This window comes from Caretta caretta, chromosome 4, assembly GCF_965140235.1.
Source record: "Caretta caretta isolate rCarCar2 chromosome 4, rCarCar1.hap1, whole genome shotgun sequence".
NCBI classification, from domain to species: domain Eukaryota; kingdom Metazoa; phylum Chordata; order Testudines; family Cheloniidae; genus Caretta; species Caretta caretta.
Genome location: NC_134209.1, coordinates 109,144,151 through 109,163,794, shown reverse-complemented (window position 1 = coordinate 109,163,794; position 19,644 = coordinate 109,144,151). Strand labels below are relative to the sequence as shown.

Sequence of the window (19,644 nt, the reverse complement as noted above, 5' to 3'; positions counted from 1 at the left end):
GAAGCACTCCAAAGTTAGGAAGAGTCAGATTTGCCCATGTAACATAAATTTGACCCCCTTTTGCCTATGCACTATGATAGTCTTTAATTTCCCCCATACCCCGGTTCATTCAGTGCGCAGGATGGACCAAAAAGTGGGCAGAATTGGGTCACACATACAATCATAAATTGGTGCTTCCTTATTTCTGAGTTCTTGACTTTGCAACCTATACATTGTCCTAGGGATGTGTTTGTTTTCAAATTTACATTGTGATAGCACCTGGAGGCCTCAATCGGATTTGGGTCACATTGTAGAACTGTACAAACATAATAATGACAATCCCTGCCCCAAAGAGATGACAGTCTAAGGCCAAGCATTTAGGTATGTGCTTAATCCCTTTTGAGTTCAGTGAGACTTAAGCACAGTTTTAAATGCTTTGCTGAATAGGGCCCTTTAAAGATAAGACCTGACAGATGGACAAACACAGGAGCTCAAAAGCAAGAGGATGTTTTCCTAAACTAGCTGTATTTGTTGTTCTTAGCTAATTGGTAGTCATAGCCACAATTCACCATCTGTCTAACCATTATCAGATGGCATTTCTATTATATGTTCCATAGAGCTCATTTACAAAATCTTGAATTATTTCAGTTATTATTACTATTGTTTTATTTATATTATTACTCGCTACTTTGAAAATTATAGTTAATTAGCCATAATAAAACAGTGAGACATCCCTGAAATTAAAGTGTACCTGGCTGTTGCGGGTTCCTTTCTACTTCAACTGAGTGCACAGAACTGCTTACGTTAGTAGCAATATTGCTATTGCTTGTGGATACAGTGTTTGTTACACCTGTAAAAGCAAAAGTTGTTTGTTTTTTCATGTCAGCAGAATAGAATCCATGTCCAGTCAGGACACACTCAGCAGGTTCTTCATGTTCTATTGTAAACTAAGAGGATGTCTGCTAAAATTACAAACAAGGAATTGTAGGTCAAGGACTGGAGGAAAGAGATTATTTACTCTGTCCCTTTGAAGATGCATGAAGAGGTTCAAGCACAAAAGCCATGTACGTTTTCTAATGCACCTGTTTTCCTGGCCGAAGGTCTAATACATATTGAAGCTAGGTTACAAAGAAGTAGTATAGAGGTTCTAACAAGGCTATTGGTTTCTTAGCCTTATTAAAAATGTGAATTACTGAAAATAGTCTAATACTATAATCTTAGCTGTTACAACTGATTTTCTTGAGAAAGGGAATGTAGGACTGTGCACCAGAACTATTCTCTTCTCCACACCTGCCACAGAAGCTTAAGCTTTCACCAGAAACCTCAATTTAAAGTGCCATTCAATGGGCAGTACATAAAATACTGCAGCACTGCAACATCACCATTGCAGAGAAGCCAGTATCTTCTCTTGGGTTTATCTTCCCACAGATTCCCTGATGGCATTACTGTTGAATCACAAACCTAATTATATTAAGAAAAGGAGTACTTGTGGCACCTTAGAGACTAACCAATTTATTTGAGCATAAGCTTTCGTGAGCTACAGCTCACCACATCGGATGCATCCACTGAATGCATCCGATGAAGTGAGCTGTAACTCACAAAAGCTTATGCTCAAATAAATTTGTTAGTCTCTAAGGTGCCACAAGTACTCCTTTTCTTTTTGCGAATACAGACTAACACGGCTACTACTCTGAAACCGATAATTATATTACATTTTCTGCCTGGTGTCATCATTTATTATATGCTGGATTCTGTTTTCTAGTGTTGGTGGTCTTTCCTCCTGTCTTTGGGTAACAAATTTCTGACAGTGGACTGAATATTTTCTACTGTAGGATTTGGACTCTCCAAAAGGAAGTGGATGGGGAGCTTGGGGATCGTGGGGCAAATCTCTGCTGTCAACAGCATCTGCCACAGTTGGTAAGTGTTCAACCATCGAAGGTTGTGGCATCACTGGAAAGTACTTTTAAATCAGCGTTTTAAGGCAGGTTGGCATGGTTAAATGCTCTTAAAGGCAACAATTAATGTCAAAGTGGTTGCTTACATTTTGTAAGATTTATAGGCAATCTTATCCTGATTTGAATGACAAAATTACTGGGCTATCATGACTTTTGTAATGTGGAAGAAAGTCTGATTTTCTTCTTGTAAATCATTTTGGCTTTCCAAGGTACCCCATTGGGTTTCAGCGCGTAAGGAGATCCTGAATCTTTTTTTTTTTTTTAAATTGTAAGCCTCTTTTTTAACTTCTAATGTATCTTCTAACTTCAAATCCAACCTAAGTCACCAGTGACCAAAATATGTTACATTATCAATTTCTTATGTGGCATAAGTTTGTGGTTTCAGGTAGCCATATTACAAAGACAGTCTAATTTTCATCCTTCCTGGAAGTCTCAAAAGAGAGGCTAAGAACTGAGTGGGTTTGAAGACTGAATTAACTCTTCAAGATGGTATCCGAGTTGAAGCAAATTGAGAGGACCGTGTTGGAGAAGCTTTTACTGCTGTTGCCCATTCATATTCTTCATTTTCTTTGGGCTGTCTGGCCAGCATCTTTCACAACAGTGAAGGGTTAAAAGGTCACCTTTTACCCATGCTGACCATAGAGTCATAGTTGAGAAATCACGGTATTTTCATTGATTATGTTCACACAAATCACCATTTAAATCCTGGATTCTTGGGAGTGGGCTCTACTAACATCCAAATGTACTATCTTTCTTTGAATTAATGTTTGATAAAATGAATAAAATATAAGCTATGTAAAGTAATAGGCATTACACATAGAGAATTTTCTATGTAATAGTAAACTCATGGCACAAGCAGGGACTTTGTGTATGTTATGATTTAGATTATAACTAATAGGCATCTCAAGGAATTTAAGAAATGCATGCAGTGAGTTTAGTCATGTTAGATTAAAACAAAAATGTATATGCTTTGAACAGAGAGGAAACACAATATTCCTATGTTTATACTTTACACACACATAATAGCATTGCTGTTACAAATAACACATGAGCAAAGTCTTTCATATAAGTACTGTTGACCTATGATTGTAATCCTCTAATACCGTGATTCTCAAACTTTTGTACTGGTGACCCCTTTCACATAGCAAGCCTCTGAGTGCAACCTCCCTTATAAATTAAAAACACTTTTTTATACATTTAACACCATTATAAATGCTGGAGGCAAAGCGGGGTTTGGAATGGAGGCTGATAGCTCGCAACCCGCTACATAATAATCTCACAACCCCCTGAGGGCTCCCAACCCCCAGTTTGAGAACCCCTGCCCTAATAGGTAGTTTCTTGCATGGGGAAACAAATATGTAATAATCTTCAATCTAATAGAGAAAGGTATAAAATGATACCATTGCTGGAAGTTGCAGCTAGACAAATTCAGACATTTTTGACAGTAAGAGTAATTAAGCATTGGAACAATTTTTCAAGAGTCATTGTGGATTCTCCATCACTGACTGTTTCTAAGTAAAGATTGGATGCTTTTCTAAAAGATCTGCTCTAGGAATTATTTTGGGGAAGTTCTGTGTTAAACAGGAGGTCAGATTAGATGTTCCCAATGATCCCTTCTGTCTTGGAATCTATGAATCTCTTAATATAACCAAGGAATATGCAAGAGACCTGTGGGTACTGAAATACAAAACATGCTTTCAAGCAAGTAAGATATGCCATGCAATAGTCTTATTTCAGTTACCCAATTTGCTTACTATTATTATATCAGTATTGTCACACAGTGTTCAGAAAGTTTCTGTATTTGATGACATAATGGCTAGCATGCATCTGTATCACTGTCTTTTTACTAAATGAAATACAGTAACTCCTCACTTAACATCCTCACAGTTAACGTTGTTTCGCTATTAGGTTGCTGACCTATTAGAGAACATACTCCTTTAAAGTCCTGCAATGTTCCCTTACAACGTTGTTTGGCTCCCCTTGCTCCGCTCACACAGTGCTCCTGCCGGGGAGCGGGGTTGCGGTGCGGGGGCTTGACCTGCTCCGCCTGCCCAGAATTCCAGCAGGGGAGTGGACAAGCCCCCACACTGCTCCCTGGCAGGAGCCCTGGGCAAGTGGGTGGAATGGGACAAGCCCCCACACCCACTCCCCGGCAGGAGCCCCGGGCGGGCGGAACGAGGCAAGCCCCCGCATCCCCACACCCACTCCCCGGCAGGAGCCCTGGGCGGGCGGAACAGGGCAAGCTTCCACGCCCCGATCCCGCTATGTCCCTGCCTCAACCAAGCTTCACAATCCTCATTGGTGAGTACAGTATTAAATTGTTTGTTTAAAATTATTTATAACTTATACTGTATAGGTATATAATGTCTTTTGTCTGGCGAAAAAAATTTCCCTGGAACCTAACCCCTCCTATTTACATTAATTCTTATGGGGAAATTGGATTAGCTTAACATCCTTTCACTTAAAGTTGCATTCTTCAAGAACATAACTAACACGTTAAGAGAGGAGTTACTGTATTTACTCCACTATGTGATCAGGTTATTGTCTAATGCAGAGGTGGGCAAACTACAGCCCACGGGCCACATCTGGCCAGCGGGACTGTCCTGCCTGGCCCCTGAGCTCCCAGCCCTCTTCCCTCCCCCGCTGTCCCCTGCAGCCACACCACTGCGCGGGTAGCGCTCTGGCCTACTGCTCCTGTCGGGCACGCAGCAGCGTGGCTGGCTCCAGCATGGTAAGGGAGCAGGGGAGTTGGATAAGGGGCAGGGGATCCCGAGGGGCAGTCAGGGGACAGGGAGCAGGGGGTGTGGATAGGGGTCGTGGCAGTCAGGGGACAGGGAGCAGGGAGGGGGTTGGATGGGGGTGAGGTCCCAGGGGGCAGTTAGGGGCGGGGGTCCTGTGAGGGGGCAGTCGGGGTTAAGGAGCAGGGGGAGTTGGATGGGTCGGAGGTACTGAGGGGGGCGGGAAGTGGGAGGGGGTGGATGGGGGCAGAGGCCAGGCTGTTTGGGGAGGCACAGTCTTCCCTACCCAGCCCTCCATACAGTTGCGCATCCACGATGTGGCCCTTGGACCAAAAAGTTCACTCACCCCGGTCTAATGTTTCTTTTACACTGGATATAAATCTTATCACAACTGCATCTCAGTTCAGTTCCCTTGTGTGTATGCATTATGATACAGTCTTTAATTACAAGATCACATACTATTTTTGCACAGGACCCCTGCCTCATTCAGTGCACAGGATGGACCTACTCTAGGGATGAATCAGGGTTGTTAGTGAAGGAGGCTGCTGTCTGTAGGACCCCTCCTTCATTTGTTTCTGAAGTTGAATGTGTGTAGTGAATGAGGCAGGGGATTGCAAGAAGAGAAAGGATAGTCTCATGCTTAAGGCAGTTGAATGCTGCCCTGGAGAATCGGATTCTAATCCTACTTCTTCTGCCCCAGAGTTCCTGTGTAATGTTAAACCTAACAATTCACGTGTGGTCACTAATTGTGTTTCCTAATTTTCTGGGTGCTTGATTTGAGACCCTGGGGCCTGATTTGCAAAAGTGCTGAGCACTCACCACTGCAGCTGAAGAACTGGGAACTGTGCTTTGAATATATAAAGTGCAATACAATGCTCCATATTCTGAAAAATCAAGTGTTAGGCATCTCAGATTGGATACCCGAAACTAGTAGATACTTTTGACTTTAGTCTCTCTGTGCAACAGTTCTCCATCTATAAAGTGGGGTTAATGCCACACCCTAATCTTACAGGGTATTGTGAAAATAAATTAATTAATAATATTAATAAAGCACTCAGTTACTATAGTGAAGAGAACTAAAGAAAAGCCCATTAGGAAATTAATATGTCTTCAGAGCAGTGTATGAATAGTGTATAGTAACTAAGACATGGGGCCACACTTTGAAGAATGAGGAGAAAACAAAATATTGAATAACTGATCATTAAGAGAGCACCATCCATCCCATGCACTGAATGAAGCAGGGATCCCATGGAAAAAATAGCATGTAATAAAGACAGTATCATAATCCAATTTCCTAGGGTGCTGAAATAAGGTTACACAGGCAACCTGTATTCTGGTATTTCCTAATGTAAGTGTGCTTGACTTTGCAACTTTAATAATGTTCTTTTAACATAGGTTTTGTGTGTGTGTGTGATAAATATATCTAATTAAAAATGTCTCCCTCTTTGTATATGAAAGGCAGCTGGGACTGGATGACCTCTAGCCTTTCTTATTGTGTACTGCTGTCTCTGAATTGTATGCTGAAATTATTTAAGTAGGGCCAAATCCAATCCTTTGTTATATATTGGAAATAACTGAGGTTGCAGGCATGTAACTGAGAGCAGAATTTAACTTGCAAAACAGAATTCTGGCCTCAGTTGCACATGTACATTTCTCATTAAGGTAATTAAGAGAGACACCTTTATCTGATGGTAAAATGTGGCCCTTCAGGACTAAAAAAGAGACATGATGTATGGTATGAAGAGACATTAAAAAGAATGGCATTGTTTAGAGAGAAGATGGGTATGCGGGATATGGTAAAGTATATAAAATAATTAATGGTATAGAGAATATCATACTGTTAGATTATTAGATTAGGTGGTTAGTCTATATGTCACTTGCAGTCCCTTCTAATCCTATGATTTTATACTTACCCATATAGTTACATTTTCTCATAGTAGAAGAACAAGGGGACAGTCAATAAAATTGAAAGTAAGCACATTTAAAACTAGTAAAAGGAAATATTTTTTTAAACACATAATTGACCTGTCTAACTCACTGCCACAAGATATCATTGGGGCCAAGAGCTTCGTACTGAAGGGTTTAGAAAAGGATTAGACATTTTTATGGATGAATACTCACAGTTACCTTAGATAAAATTGAAACATTGTTATATGACATATAAGCCCCCATGCTTCCAGGCGTAAGCCAGACTCTGCCTACTTGGGGTTAGAAAGAAATTCCCCCTACAGACAGGCTATTTATTAATTGTCCATTAAAGGAATTTTTGTTCCCAACTCTAAAGTATTGTTGTCCACTGTCAGACAGGGTATTTATTGGACTAGATGGACCACAGGTCTGAGCAGTATTATAATTCCTGTATAGAGAGGAAATGGAGCAAAGCTTTTTCTACTGTCGGTAAGGAATCCTTGCAATGTAGCTTCCTTTTATTGAATATTTATTATTCTCCTTAAAAATATTCTATTGAGTAGCTGAGTAATTCATCCCATACTTCCTCTTTCATCTGTTCCAATATAACAGAAAACAGACATCACATGATTCAATCCACTTGAATGTTGCTCATTCCCTTAATGTAGCAAGTACTACAAACAAAGCCACTTTTCTCATACTAAAACTAGCAGCAACACCTTAGATTTGGACTTTATTTCTTAGTAATCTCATTTCTGTAACAGGCTTGCTTGTTCCCAGTCAAGCATGACAAATGTTTACTGTCCTATGCTTTTTGTTATAAATTGTTCTTTGCAAAAGTAACTGAAATGGTTGCACAGTTGTGATTGACCAGTTAAAATTTTAAAGAGCTAACAGCTCTCTTCAAGGCTGACTGAAATGGATGTTCATCCCTGGCGGTTTCATTATCCTTCAAGCCCTGATTTAGCACTTCCAAACGGATTAGCATTTTTACAGTATGGCAGTAATTTGCTTAGCGTTGGTGGTGGTGGTGTCTAGCAGCAGTTTCAGTGTGGATTCAATCTTCTTTCTCTACTTAATTATTTCTACATATTGTGACGGGGCAAGGCCAGATGGCTATAGAAAAGTAGTGGGAGATAGATATATTAGCTCCAGGCTAAACAAATCCCTGGTACCAGGTTAAGTGAAATGGAAGCTGCTCCAGGTCAATTAAGACACCTGGGGCCAATTAAGAACTTTTCAGAAGGCAGGGAGAATGCTAGGTTGATTGGGACACCTGAAGCCAATCGGGCTGGCTGAAACTAGTTAAAAGCCTCCCAGTCAGTCAGGTGGGTGTGCATGTCAGGAGCTGTGGGAGGAAGTTGCGCTGTTGGAGAGACTGAGTAGTACACACCATATCAGGTACAAGGAAGGAGGCCCTGAGGTAAGGGTGAAGTGAAGCTTGAGGAAGTGAGGGCTGCTGTGGGGGAAGTAGCCCAGGGAATTGTACATGTCATGTTTCTAAAAGGTCAGCTACCATAGCTGATACTATTAGGGTCCCTGGGCTGGAGCCCGGAGTAGAAGGTGGGCCCGGGCTTTCCCCCCACCAACTTTGCCCCCTGATTAATCACTGGGACTGGGAGACAACAGAGATTGTGCAAGGAAGGATAACTTCTCCTCCCCTCCCTTGCTGGCTTATGATGAAAATGGCTCAGTAGATTGTGACCCTTGTCTCTAGAGAGAGAAGGGTTATGTGGAGGGTCACAGTGAGCCTCTGAGGCTAGCAAAATTCTCCAGGAAACGCGGGACCCATGGAGGCAAGGACAGAGTTTTGTAACAACAGGTGTCAGGAGTGGGACTTCATTCACAGCGTGGCAGAAGAAAGAGGTTTAAAAAAAAAAAGTGCACTGGGGTTTTGGATTTTTTTTTTTTTTTTTTTTGGTTTTTGTTTGTTTGCTTTGTACCACAATGGAGGAAGTGGTAAGAGCTCTGGTACAAGCCACAGCAGCCCAGCAGGAGGCCACCCGGGTTCAGGCAATGGCACAACAGGAGACTATGCAGCTACAGCAGGAAACCAATCAATTATTGATGAGCCAGGCGACCCAAGATCGTGCCCTCTTGAGAGAGGTGGTGGACCAGCTGAAGATCCTCATCACCCAGGCCCGGGGGTCCGACGGGACGTGAACCCTGAGGGCCACTGGTTGTCTGCCAAAGATGACATCAGGAGATGACGTAGAGGCATATCTCCTCTCATTCTAAAGGACTGCTCAGCGTGAGGCATGGCCCCAGGAGCAGTGGGCCAGCATTCTCACCCCTTTTTTGTGTGGAGAGGCCCAGAAGGCCTACTTTGACTTGCCTGCCATGGATGCCACTGACTATACCCGTCTGAAGGCAGAGATCCCAGCACGATCAGGGGTAACGGCAGCTGTAAGGGCCCAGAGGTTCCATGAGTGGAAATACCAGGAGAACAAACCCCCGAGGTCCCAGCTATTCGACCTCATACACAAGTGGTTACAGCTCGAGGTGTGCAGGCCGGAGGAGATTTTGGAGTCACTGGTCATCGACCATTACATGCGGGGACTGCCACCAGATCTCCGCAAATGGGTAGGCCAGAACGATCCGTCCATGTACGATGAGATGATCACACTGGTAGAAAGACGGCTGACAGCCAGGGAACTGACCCGACTACCCAAGGAAGGCCCCTTTCGAAGCAAGCACCCGACCCCGACCCTGGAAGGTTGGGCAGCCAAACCCATGGGGAGTCCTAGGTGGAAGAAGGGGGGGCCGAAAACCAGCGGGGACCCCAGAAGGAAGGGATTGGCCTGAGTGTGGGGAACCCCGGGACTAAACCCCCTAGCCCCCAGGATAGGGGAGTGATTAAAAGCAATTATAGATGTTATGCATGTGGGGACACATAGCAGTGTCCCAGCACCGAGGAGCCTATGCATTGTAACTTGGGGGACTGGGAGGTCCCATGCTCCCTTATCCACCTCGCGGGGGTTGCATTAGCCCCACATAATTACACCAGGCCAGTGAGGATAAATGTAGCAGAGACTACAGCGCTTGTGGACTCTGGGAGTGCTATCACCCTCATATCAGGTAAGCTGGTAAAAAAAAATAATCAGCTGCTACAAGCCAAACGCGTAGCAGTGACATGTGTGCATGGGACCGTGAGCCATTACCCCACCATCCCAGTGGAGACAGAGGTTCAGGGAAACCCCACTGAGGTGACCGTGGGCATAGTTCCTAAACTTCCATATCCTGTAGTCATTGGGAGGGACTATCCAGGGTTTGAAAATTTACTCCCCCCGGAGAGGCTGGAGGGAGGTGGGGACCCTGAGGACAGCGACTCATCACCGTGGGAATGTCAACCCCCAGTTTTCACTGAGATTTCTCAGGATCTGTTCTCAGCCCCCCGAAAGACCCAGAAGACAAAAAAAAGAGAGGAAGGCTGCGAAGGCCTTGGGAACCCAGATCCTGACCCAGGGGCAGAAGATCTCCCTAGTAGGCAGATGGACGTGAGCAGCCAACAAAGAGAAACTTCCACCACAGAAAGTGAGCCAGAAGCTGCCCCCAGCCATGATGGCGGCGAGCCATTGGAAGAAGCAGAAGCCGGCCCCTGGGAGCTTGGGCAGGTTAGTCCAGGGAGAGAGTGGGACCAGGTGGAGGACCTTTTGGGTGGGACCAGGTGGAGGACCCCAGATATGATAATGCCAGGAAAGAGTGGCCGAGATCGATGGGATACCCGTGGATGGGAAGGTCCGAGGTCCCGGACCTTACTTTATAGTGAAGAAAGATCTCCTGTACCGCGTAGTGCAAATGCAAGAGCAAGAGATACAATAACTTCTGGTGCCACGAAAACATCAAAAAGCCATATTGAGTCTCGCCCACAGTCACCTGTTTGGAGGACAGCTAGGGGTAGAGAAAACCCAGGCACGGATCCTGCGGAGGTTGTTCTGGCCAGGAGTACATGAAGATGTCCGGCCATACTGCACCTCTTGTCCAGAGTGTCAGTTACATAGCCCTGGCCCACACTTGCAGGCTCCTTTGATACCTCTTCCAATAATAGAGGTTCCTTTCGAACGGATAGACATGGATCTGGTAGGGTCCCTAGAAAAGACAGCTCGGGGCCACCAACATGTGCTTGTTGTACTGGACTATGCAACCCGGTACCCGGAAGCTGTTCCCCTGCGCAACACAGCTTCCAAGACAATAGCTAAGGAGCTAGTACAGATCTTTGCCCGGGTTGGGCTACCCAAGGAGATACTGACTGATCAAGGGACACCTTTCATGTCCAAGTTGAACAAAGATCTTTCATCATTGCTCTATGTACAAGCCCTACAGACCTCTGTATACCACCTGCAAACAGATGGCCTTGTGGAAAGGTTCAATAGGACCCTCAAGGCCATGATCAGGAAAGTGGTGAGCCGGGATGGGAAAGATTGGGATACCCTATTGCCTTACCTCATGCTCACCATCCGGGAGGTTCCGCAAGCGTCCACGGGTTTCTCTTCATTTGAACTACTATATGGGCGCCACCCTCGGGGAATATTGGATATAGTCCAAGAAGCCTGGGAAGAAGAGCCAAATCCCAGAAGGAACATAGTTGAGCATGTACTGCAGATGAGAGATCGGATAGCCCGAGTTACGCCCATTGTACGGGAGCACTTGGAGAGAGCTCAGGAGACCCAACAAACCCATTATAACCATCAAGCGAAGCTTCAACGGTTCCAACCAGGGGATCGGGTGATGGTACTGGTGCCCACAGCAGAAAGTAAACTGTTGGCCCAGTGGCAGGGACCCTACGAAATAATCGAAGCCGTGGGAGAGGTGAACTATAAGGTGTGGCAGCCAGGCCGCCGGAAATCGGAGCAAATTTACCACATCAATCTTCTAAAACCTTGGCACAATCGAGAGGCATGCTTAGTCATGCAGGAGACCCTTCCCGAGGAGGATAACTTACACAAGCAAATGAGGCTATCATCCGACTTGACGCCGATCCAAAAGATCGAGGCAGCTGACATGATTAATCGCAACAGAGATGTATTCCCTACAAAACCAGGGCGGACGACTGAGACCTATCACCATATCCGCACGATCCCCGGAGCCAAGGTAACACTGAGACCCTACCGAATCCCAGCAGCCAAAAGAGAAGAAATCAAGGCCGAAGTAAAGAAAATGTTAGAATTAGGGGTTATTGAAGAATCTTACAGTCAGTGGTCCAGTCCCATTGTTCTAGTGCCTAAACCTGATGGTACCATGAGATTCTGTAATGACTTTCGCCGACTGAATGAAATATCCCAGTTTGATGCATTGACGAACTGGTTGACCGACTGGGTAGTGCCCGATTCTTGACTACACTGGATCTGACAAATGGATACTGGCAGATTCCTCTGACCAAAGAAGCTAAAGAAAAGACAGCATTCTCCACCCCGGATGGGCTATTCCGGTACGCCGTCCTCCCTTTTGGGCTACATGGGGCCGCAGCCAGATTCCAGCGCCTCATGGATAAGCTGCTGCACCGCCATACTAGTTATGCAGCTGCATACCTAGATGATGTCATCATCTATACGCCAGACTGGGAAACCCACTTGGAGAAAGTTGAGGCAGTAATGCGCACCTTAAGGTGGGCTTGCCTCACTGCTAATCCCGCTAAATGCGCCATAGGGCTAGCAGAGGCTAGGTACCTGGGATATATTGTGGGAAGGGGCATAGTGAAGCCCCAAACAAATAAGCTAGAGGCAATTCAAAACTGGCCCCGGCCAACCTGAAAGAAGCAGGTCCGTGTGTTCCTAGGCGTGGTAGGCTACTACCGACGTTTTATTCCCCACTTCGCCACTAGGGCAAGTCCCCTAACAGACCTGGTGCAGGCCCGAGGTCCAGACATGGTAAAGTGGACCAATGCAGCAGAGGGGGCATTTACAGACCTTCGGATGGCCCTCTGTAATGACCCCGTACTCATAGCCCCGGACTTTGACAGGGAATTTATTTTACAAACAGACCCTTCCAAGGTGGGGTTGGGAGCAGTTCTGTTGCAAATGGTGGGAGAAGAGGAACACCCGATCCTCTACCTAAGCAGAAAGCTTCTCCCAAGAGAACAGAAATATGCAATAGTCGAGAGAGAATGCCTTGCTGTCCCATGGGCTATGGAGACACTGCGTTATTACCTCTTAGGCCGGCGATTTACTCTTGTGACGGACCATGCACCCCTCCAGTGGATGCAGCGGAATAAGGAAAAGAATGCAAGGGTCACCAGGTGGTTCTCATCCCTCCAACCATTCCAGTTCTGCATACGGCACAGGGCTGGATGCCACCATGGCAACGCTGATGGTCTGTCACGAGCATACTGCCTGGCGTCCCAAGTTGCCCAACTTTATGGTGTTGAACATAGGGGGGGATGTGTGATGGGGTAAGGCCAGATGGCTATAAAAAAGTAGTGGGAGATAGATATATTAGCTCCAGGCTAAACAAATCCCTGGTACCAGGTTAAGTGAAACGGAAGCTGCTCCAGGTCAATTAAGACACCTGGGGCCAATTAAGAACTTTCCAGAAGGCAGGGAGAATGCTAGATTGATTGGGACACCTGAAGCCAATCGGGGCTGGCTGAAACTAGTTAAAAGCCTCCCAGTTAGTCAGGTGGGTGTGCATGTCAGGAGCTGTGGGAGGAAGTTGCGCTGTTGGAGAGGCTGAGTAGTACACACCATATCAGGCACAAGGAAGGAGGTCCTGAGGTAAGGGTGAAGTGGAGCTTGAGGAAGTGAGGGCTGCTGTGGGGGAAGTAGCTCAGGGAATTGTACATGTCATGTTTCTAAAAGGTCAGCTACCATAGCTGATACTATTGGGGTCCATGGCCTGGAGCCCGGAGTAGAGGGTGGGCCTGGGCTCCCCCGCCCCACCTTGCCCCCGATTAATCACTGAGATTGGGAGACAACAGAGACTGTGCAAGGAAGGATAATGTCTCCTCACCTCCCTTGCTGGCTTATGATGAAAATGGCTCAGTAGACTGTGACCCTTGTCTCTAGAGAAAGAAGGTTTACGTGGAGGGTCACAGTGAGCCTCTGAGGCTAGCGAAATCCTCCAGGAAACGCGGGACCCACGGAGGCTAGGACAGAGCTTTGTCACAATATACAAACAATATATATATATATATATATATATTTTTTTTTAAAGAAAATGTCCATCTCCAAAGTAACCTTGACATTTAACTGGTCTTGTTGGGCTTCCCCTCTTCTCAGCACCCCCACTAGCATTGTTGTCGGTGAAGGAACACTGTGACACAGTGCTAAACAAAAAGCTTTCGTAATGCCTTTTGATTGGTAACACATACAACCTGAATCATGGTCAGTATTTGACACTAGATGTCATACTAATTAAATGTTTGAGGCTATGGGAGAAAGAATGAAGTAGGTTGCCATTTAATGAGGTAAGAAGATTTTTGTTTAAAAGCGTGCTGGGTATTGAGAGTAGCTCTGTTGAAGTCACTGGAGTTGAACTGGTGTAAATGAGAAGAGAATCAGTCCCACTATGGTGTGAACAGCATAACTGCATTGTGTCACAAAAAGAACCATTTTCTTTGCCCTTTTCCCCTCCCTCTCTAAAATGGTCATGTTTTTAATGAATCCACAATAGTGTACCCAGATGTTTTATTGCTTTATATTAGTGCATTACATAAGTTACATATTTGCTTCACTTATGATGTTGGACTGGTTGCATATCCTACCAAAGCCTATTCCCTAATTTATGGCATATGTGCACAACACACCACATAAGTTGTAAAAATCAGATGCTCACGTTTAAACTTACATATCCGTTAATATGCCATAATACAGTGAAAAAATATTTGGGTTTCTATTCTGCCACTGTTTAATTTGAATTATCAATTAATTGATATTAGAGAGCTGCATAAGGTGTCTCTTTACACATTGCTCATATTCAGTATTCTGCTATCTTGATTATTTTGTGCATATCTGTATTCCTCTTCCAGTTCTTTATCCTGCATAACACTGAAATATCAACCACCATAAACCTTTTCTTTGTGCTTCCTGATGTCTTTCTGTCATTTGGTATGACAAAATGAAATGTAGCTTGCTGATGTCACGGTATGCATGAGTGGTTTGTAGGTATGTGTAGTAATCAGTGTTACATAGCTTAAATTTCATTATGTGTGGAACAGAAGTGGAAATGCCTGAGAAGATGTGAAACTGAAACACTGAGATGCTGTGAAAAGCTGTTCCTTTCCCTAAATACATTATTCCCTTCATGCAGAAAAAGAAATAACATCAACTGCGAAGGCTGGATGTTATGCTCATACCTTGTGTGGTCATAAAAAAGACAACTTAATCTCTTCAGAAAATATCTCTTTCATTACATACATTAGAGCTGATTGGGCATGATATGTTTAAGACTGAAATAACATGGATGTTAAAAACCGCTTTGGAAATAACACACAGATGATTAAGCTGCTGTAAAAAGAACACATTTTTTACAGTTCTTACATTATAAAGACATTTAATAAAGTTCATGCTTTGCAACCTGGTAGTGCTGAACAGATTTCAGGGGGCTGCAGCCATCTTCCCTTTCTTTGTTGCTACATGGAGCATGAAATATTTTTTTCTTATAACATGGAGTCGTGACATGGAAAAGGTTGAGAATCACTGATACAGTTTACAGCTCTTCATGTCAGTTAAGAACATAAGAACGGCCTTACTGAGTCAGACCAATGGTCCATTTAGCCCAATATCCTGTCTGTTAGGGGGCTTATTCCTTCACCCACTTACTTCCCTGGTCTTTCTCGCATGAACAGAGAGCAACAATACCCAAAGTCCAAAGGTGCAAACAATTCGATGTTTATTGGGGTGAACTTCCAGCAAGCATGATTCCAGTTTCCTTCCTTAGTGTCCCCCTTCCCAGCTTTGACACCACAGAGCCTTATACCTGTGTCCCTGTTCCCATTCCTGCCCTTAGCCAAACTTGATTCCAATTTCCCCACCCCCATTCCCTGTTCCCATTTCCCCCCACACACTCCCACTCACTTCCTGATTGACTGCAGACTATATAGTAAAACTTGAGTTCTGCTTAGCTATACCTTAACCAATCATTTTCCTGAAATTTAACTAACCGATCCTAACATATTGTAACATGATTATGTAACCAATTATATCCCACCACCTTAATTAGTTTACACCCAGCAAAATTAATTATACAGCAGACAGAAACAATCACAGAACCAGACAGAGATTATACAGACAAACAATAGCAAAGTGGGAACTATAATGACAAAACAATACAGAAGTGAGGATTTCACATCCCAGCTATTGGTAAGTGAGTTCTTGCCAGACAGGATGCTATCAAACTAAGTTTCCTTTTACATTTTCTAGGCACTTCCCTTTCTCTGGAGGTGATAGGCACTATAGGACAGAATTGTATTCCTAACAGCCCAATAGCACCTTATTTCAATGTGACTAGTTTGGAATGTGAGGAGGTGACCGGTTGCTTCCCAGCTTATGGCTGCCTCTGATGCTTAGCCAAAGGCCTTAGCCTAAGCACAGGGCCTCAGACTGTCACAGTAAGAGAAGGCCCTTACGCCGGCAGACAGTGATTCTGATTCTTTCTTTTATATCTCTATAACTAGCCAAGTGATAACAATACATCTAAATTCTTAGAGTATGGGCCTTTACAGAGAGGCCTGAATATCTATATCTTAACACTGTCTTCCAACAGTGGCCAATACAAGGTGCTTCAGAGGGAATGAACAGAACAAATAATCATCAAGTGATCTATCCCCTGTCACCCATTCCGAACTTCTGGCAAACAGAGGCTAGCAGCACTTCAGAGCATGGTTTTGCATCCCTGCCCATCCTGGCTAAAAGCCAGTGATGGACCTATTCTCCATGAACCTATCCAGTTCTTTTTTGAACCCTGTTATAGGCTTGGCCTTCATAACATCCTCTAGCAAAGAGTTCCACAGGTTAACTGTGCATTTTATAAAGAAATACTTCCTTTTGTTTGTTTTAAATCTGCTGTCTATTAATTTCATTTGGTGACCTGTAGTTCTTGTGTTATGAGAAGGAGGAAACAACACTTCCTTATTTACTTTCTCCACACCATTCATGATTTTATAGAGCTCTTTCATGTCCCCTCTTAGGCCCCATCTACACTGGCAAGTTTCTGCGCAGTAAAGCAGCTTTCTGCACTGTAACTCCTGAGGTGTACACACTGCCAAGCCGCTTAGTGCGCAGTTTCTGTGCAGTTGTAGCTCTGTAAAAAAACGACCCCCACGAGAGGCGTAGAGCTTTTTGCGCCAGGGCTACAGCGCTGCGGTACCAGTGTAGACACAGTGGTGATTACAGCGCTGCGATTGGCCTCCGGGAGGTGTCCCACAATGCTTGTTCTCGCCTCTCTGGTCATCGGTTTGAACTCTACTGCCCTGCCCTCAGGTGACCAACCGTCATCCCCACCTCGTACACTCCTTTGCAAATTTGAAAGTCCCCTTCCTGTTTGCTCAGTGATGCGTACAGTGGTCTCAGCGCACCTTTCCAGGTGGCCATGCCTGCTCCACGCACTAGGTGATCCCCCTCTTGAAGCAATGCTGAGCTGCTAGACCTCATCAGCATTTGGGGAGAGGAAGCTGTGCAGTCCCAGCTGCGCTCCAGCGATAGGAATTATGATACCTAAGGACAGATTTCACAATGCCTGATAAAAAGGGACCAAGACCGGGACACCTTGTAGTGTAGGGTAAAAGTGAAGGAGCTGCGGAACGCCTACCACAAGGCGCAGGAGGCAGACCACTGCTCCGGTGCTGCGCCCACGAGCTGCTGGTTCTACGAAGAGCTGGACACAATACTCGGTGGCGAACCCACCTCCACTGCGAAGGCCCCTGTGGATACTTCTTTGGCTCATGTGCCAGTCGAGAGTGGACCAAGCCAGGAAGAGGAAATCTTGGATGAAGATGGGGAGGGGGACCCAGAGGCAGAGGATAGCTCGGAGACCAGAGATGCATGCAGACAGGAGCTCTTTTCTACCCTGGAGGAACCTAGCCAGTCATAGCAATCGGATCTTGCTGAAGCACATACAGGAGAGGAGGCCCTTGGTAAGTGGATCTGATTTTGGGAATTGCTGAAGTGATTTGTTGGGACCAGGAGGGTTGCAGAAATCAGGCTTGTCTCCTACCGCATGCCTAATCTGAGTGGCGGAACAGGCTGTTGATAGACTCCCTCACTTCACGGGAATCTCCCTCACCGATCTCCAGGATACTCATGGAGATACTGGGCAATCTGCTGCCGCAGGTTCCTCGGCAGAGGTGCTTTGTTTCTTGCCCCATTAACGGTAACTCACAATTTTGGGGGGTCTTGTGGCTCACGTGTGTTTGCCTGGGGTCAGCCAGTTAGTGACAGGTGTGTGAGGACTGTCTGTATTTTAAAGCACTGAATCAGTGTTGTCTGTGTTGCAAACAATACAGCTTCTGTAAAATGTTGCATTTAAACTTCACAGAGATGACCTTGGGAGGCCGGCCTCCCTTATCGGCAGGAGAGTGGCTGGGCAAAATTAGAAAGCGGCCACAAAGAACTAAGGTGAACTTTCTCTGTGAGGTTATGATGCACTCTGCCGCTGAGAAACAGGAATTGAAGGAGTGGCGGGACAGCGAGAAGAGGGACTGAAAGGAGAATGCGGCACACCAGAAAGAAGCCATCGAGTGGCTCTTAAATGTTATAGAGCGCCAAGTGGACACGCACCAGGCGATTCTAGTATACTAATAAAAAGTCACAAAACTCTTTCCCATACCCCTCCCGCACACCGTCAACACACTGTAATCAACCTCCTGGCTCCACTCTCTACCCGCAGCGTTCCACTCCTCCCTCCTCACAGTCCAGCAGTGTGGGCTCCCACTATCCACTGCACTCAACACCCATTCCTCTGGGTTTGGCCCTGCTGAAGTACAGCACCCACTGCATTGTACTCCAAGGAGAAAGTTGGGTATGATCCCTGGACATACACAAATCTGTAGCCATCTTGGGACCCCTCCTCCTCTTGATACCTTCCCTTCCCCCATCCCCCTCCCTGCTGATGAATTTTTTTGTTTGACTCTCTCCTCGGGTTGTTGTCTTTTAATAAAGAATTGTTTGTTTGAAAGCAATCTTTAGTCTATTAAGTGAAAGCAAAAAGAGCACTGCAAAGCAACATACAATTATATTAAGGCCCCCTCTTGCAGCATGTGCACCAATCACCTCCTAGCATTACAAGCACTGCAGTCCCAAGCATAGTAACAAATATTAGGGGTTTTCAGCCTCAAATTGTTTCCTCAAGGCATCCCTGATCCTTATGTTCCCACACTGTACCCTTCTGATAGCCCTGGTCTCTGGCTGTTCAAACACAGCCTCCAGGTGCTGAGCCTCTGTGGTCCAGCCCTGAGTGAAGCTTTCGCCCTTCCCTTCACAAATATTATGGAGCATAGAGCACGCAGCTATAAACATAGGAATATTGTCATCAGCCATGTCCAGCTGAACATACAGGCATTGCCAGCAGGCTTTTAAATGGACAAATGCACACTCCACAGTCATTCTGCACTTGCTCAGCCTGTTGTTGAACCGCTTCTTGCTGCTGTCAAGTTGCCGCGTGTACGGTTTCATAAGCCACAGCATTAAGCGGTAGGCAGGGTCTCCAAGGATCACAATGGGCATTTCGACTTTTCCCTATGGTGATCTTCTGGTCTGGGAAGAAAGTCCCCTGCTTGCAGCTTCTTGAACAGGCCAGTGTTCCGAAACATGCATGCATCATACACCTTTCTGGACCAGCCTGCGTTAATGTCCGTGAAACGTCTACGGTGATCCACAAATGCATGGAGAACCATTGAGAAATATCCCTTGCAATTAATGTACTTGGTGTCTAGGTGGTCTAGTGCCAGAATTGGAATGTACGTGCCATCTGTTGCCCCTCCATAGTTAGGGAAGCCCATTTGTGTAAAGCCATCCACAATATCACGCACGTTGCCCAGAGTCACGGTCTTTTGGAGCAGGATGCGATTAATGGCCCTGCACACTTCCGTCAACACGAGTCCAACGGTTGACTTTCCCACTCCAAACTGGTTA

General features: G+C 45.3%; 1 protein-coding gene across 3 annotated transcripts in view; it reads left to right on the top strand.

Moving 5' to 3' along the window:
* The window catches only part of FAM114A1 (family with sequence similarity 114 member A1), a 72,168-nt gene that overhangs the window by 9,640 nt on the left and 42,884 nt on the right, over positions 1 to 19,644 (top strand). For all 3 annotated transcript variants that reach the window (XM_048848589.2, XM_048848588.2, XM_048848587.2), the window contains one exon: positions 1,812 to 1,896. In XM_048848589.2, the coding sequence (XP_048704546.2) occupies positions 1,812 to 1,896 (85 nt within the window). The remainder of the gene's footprint in view (positions 1 to 1,811; positions 1,897 to 19,644) is intronic.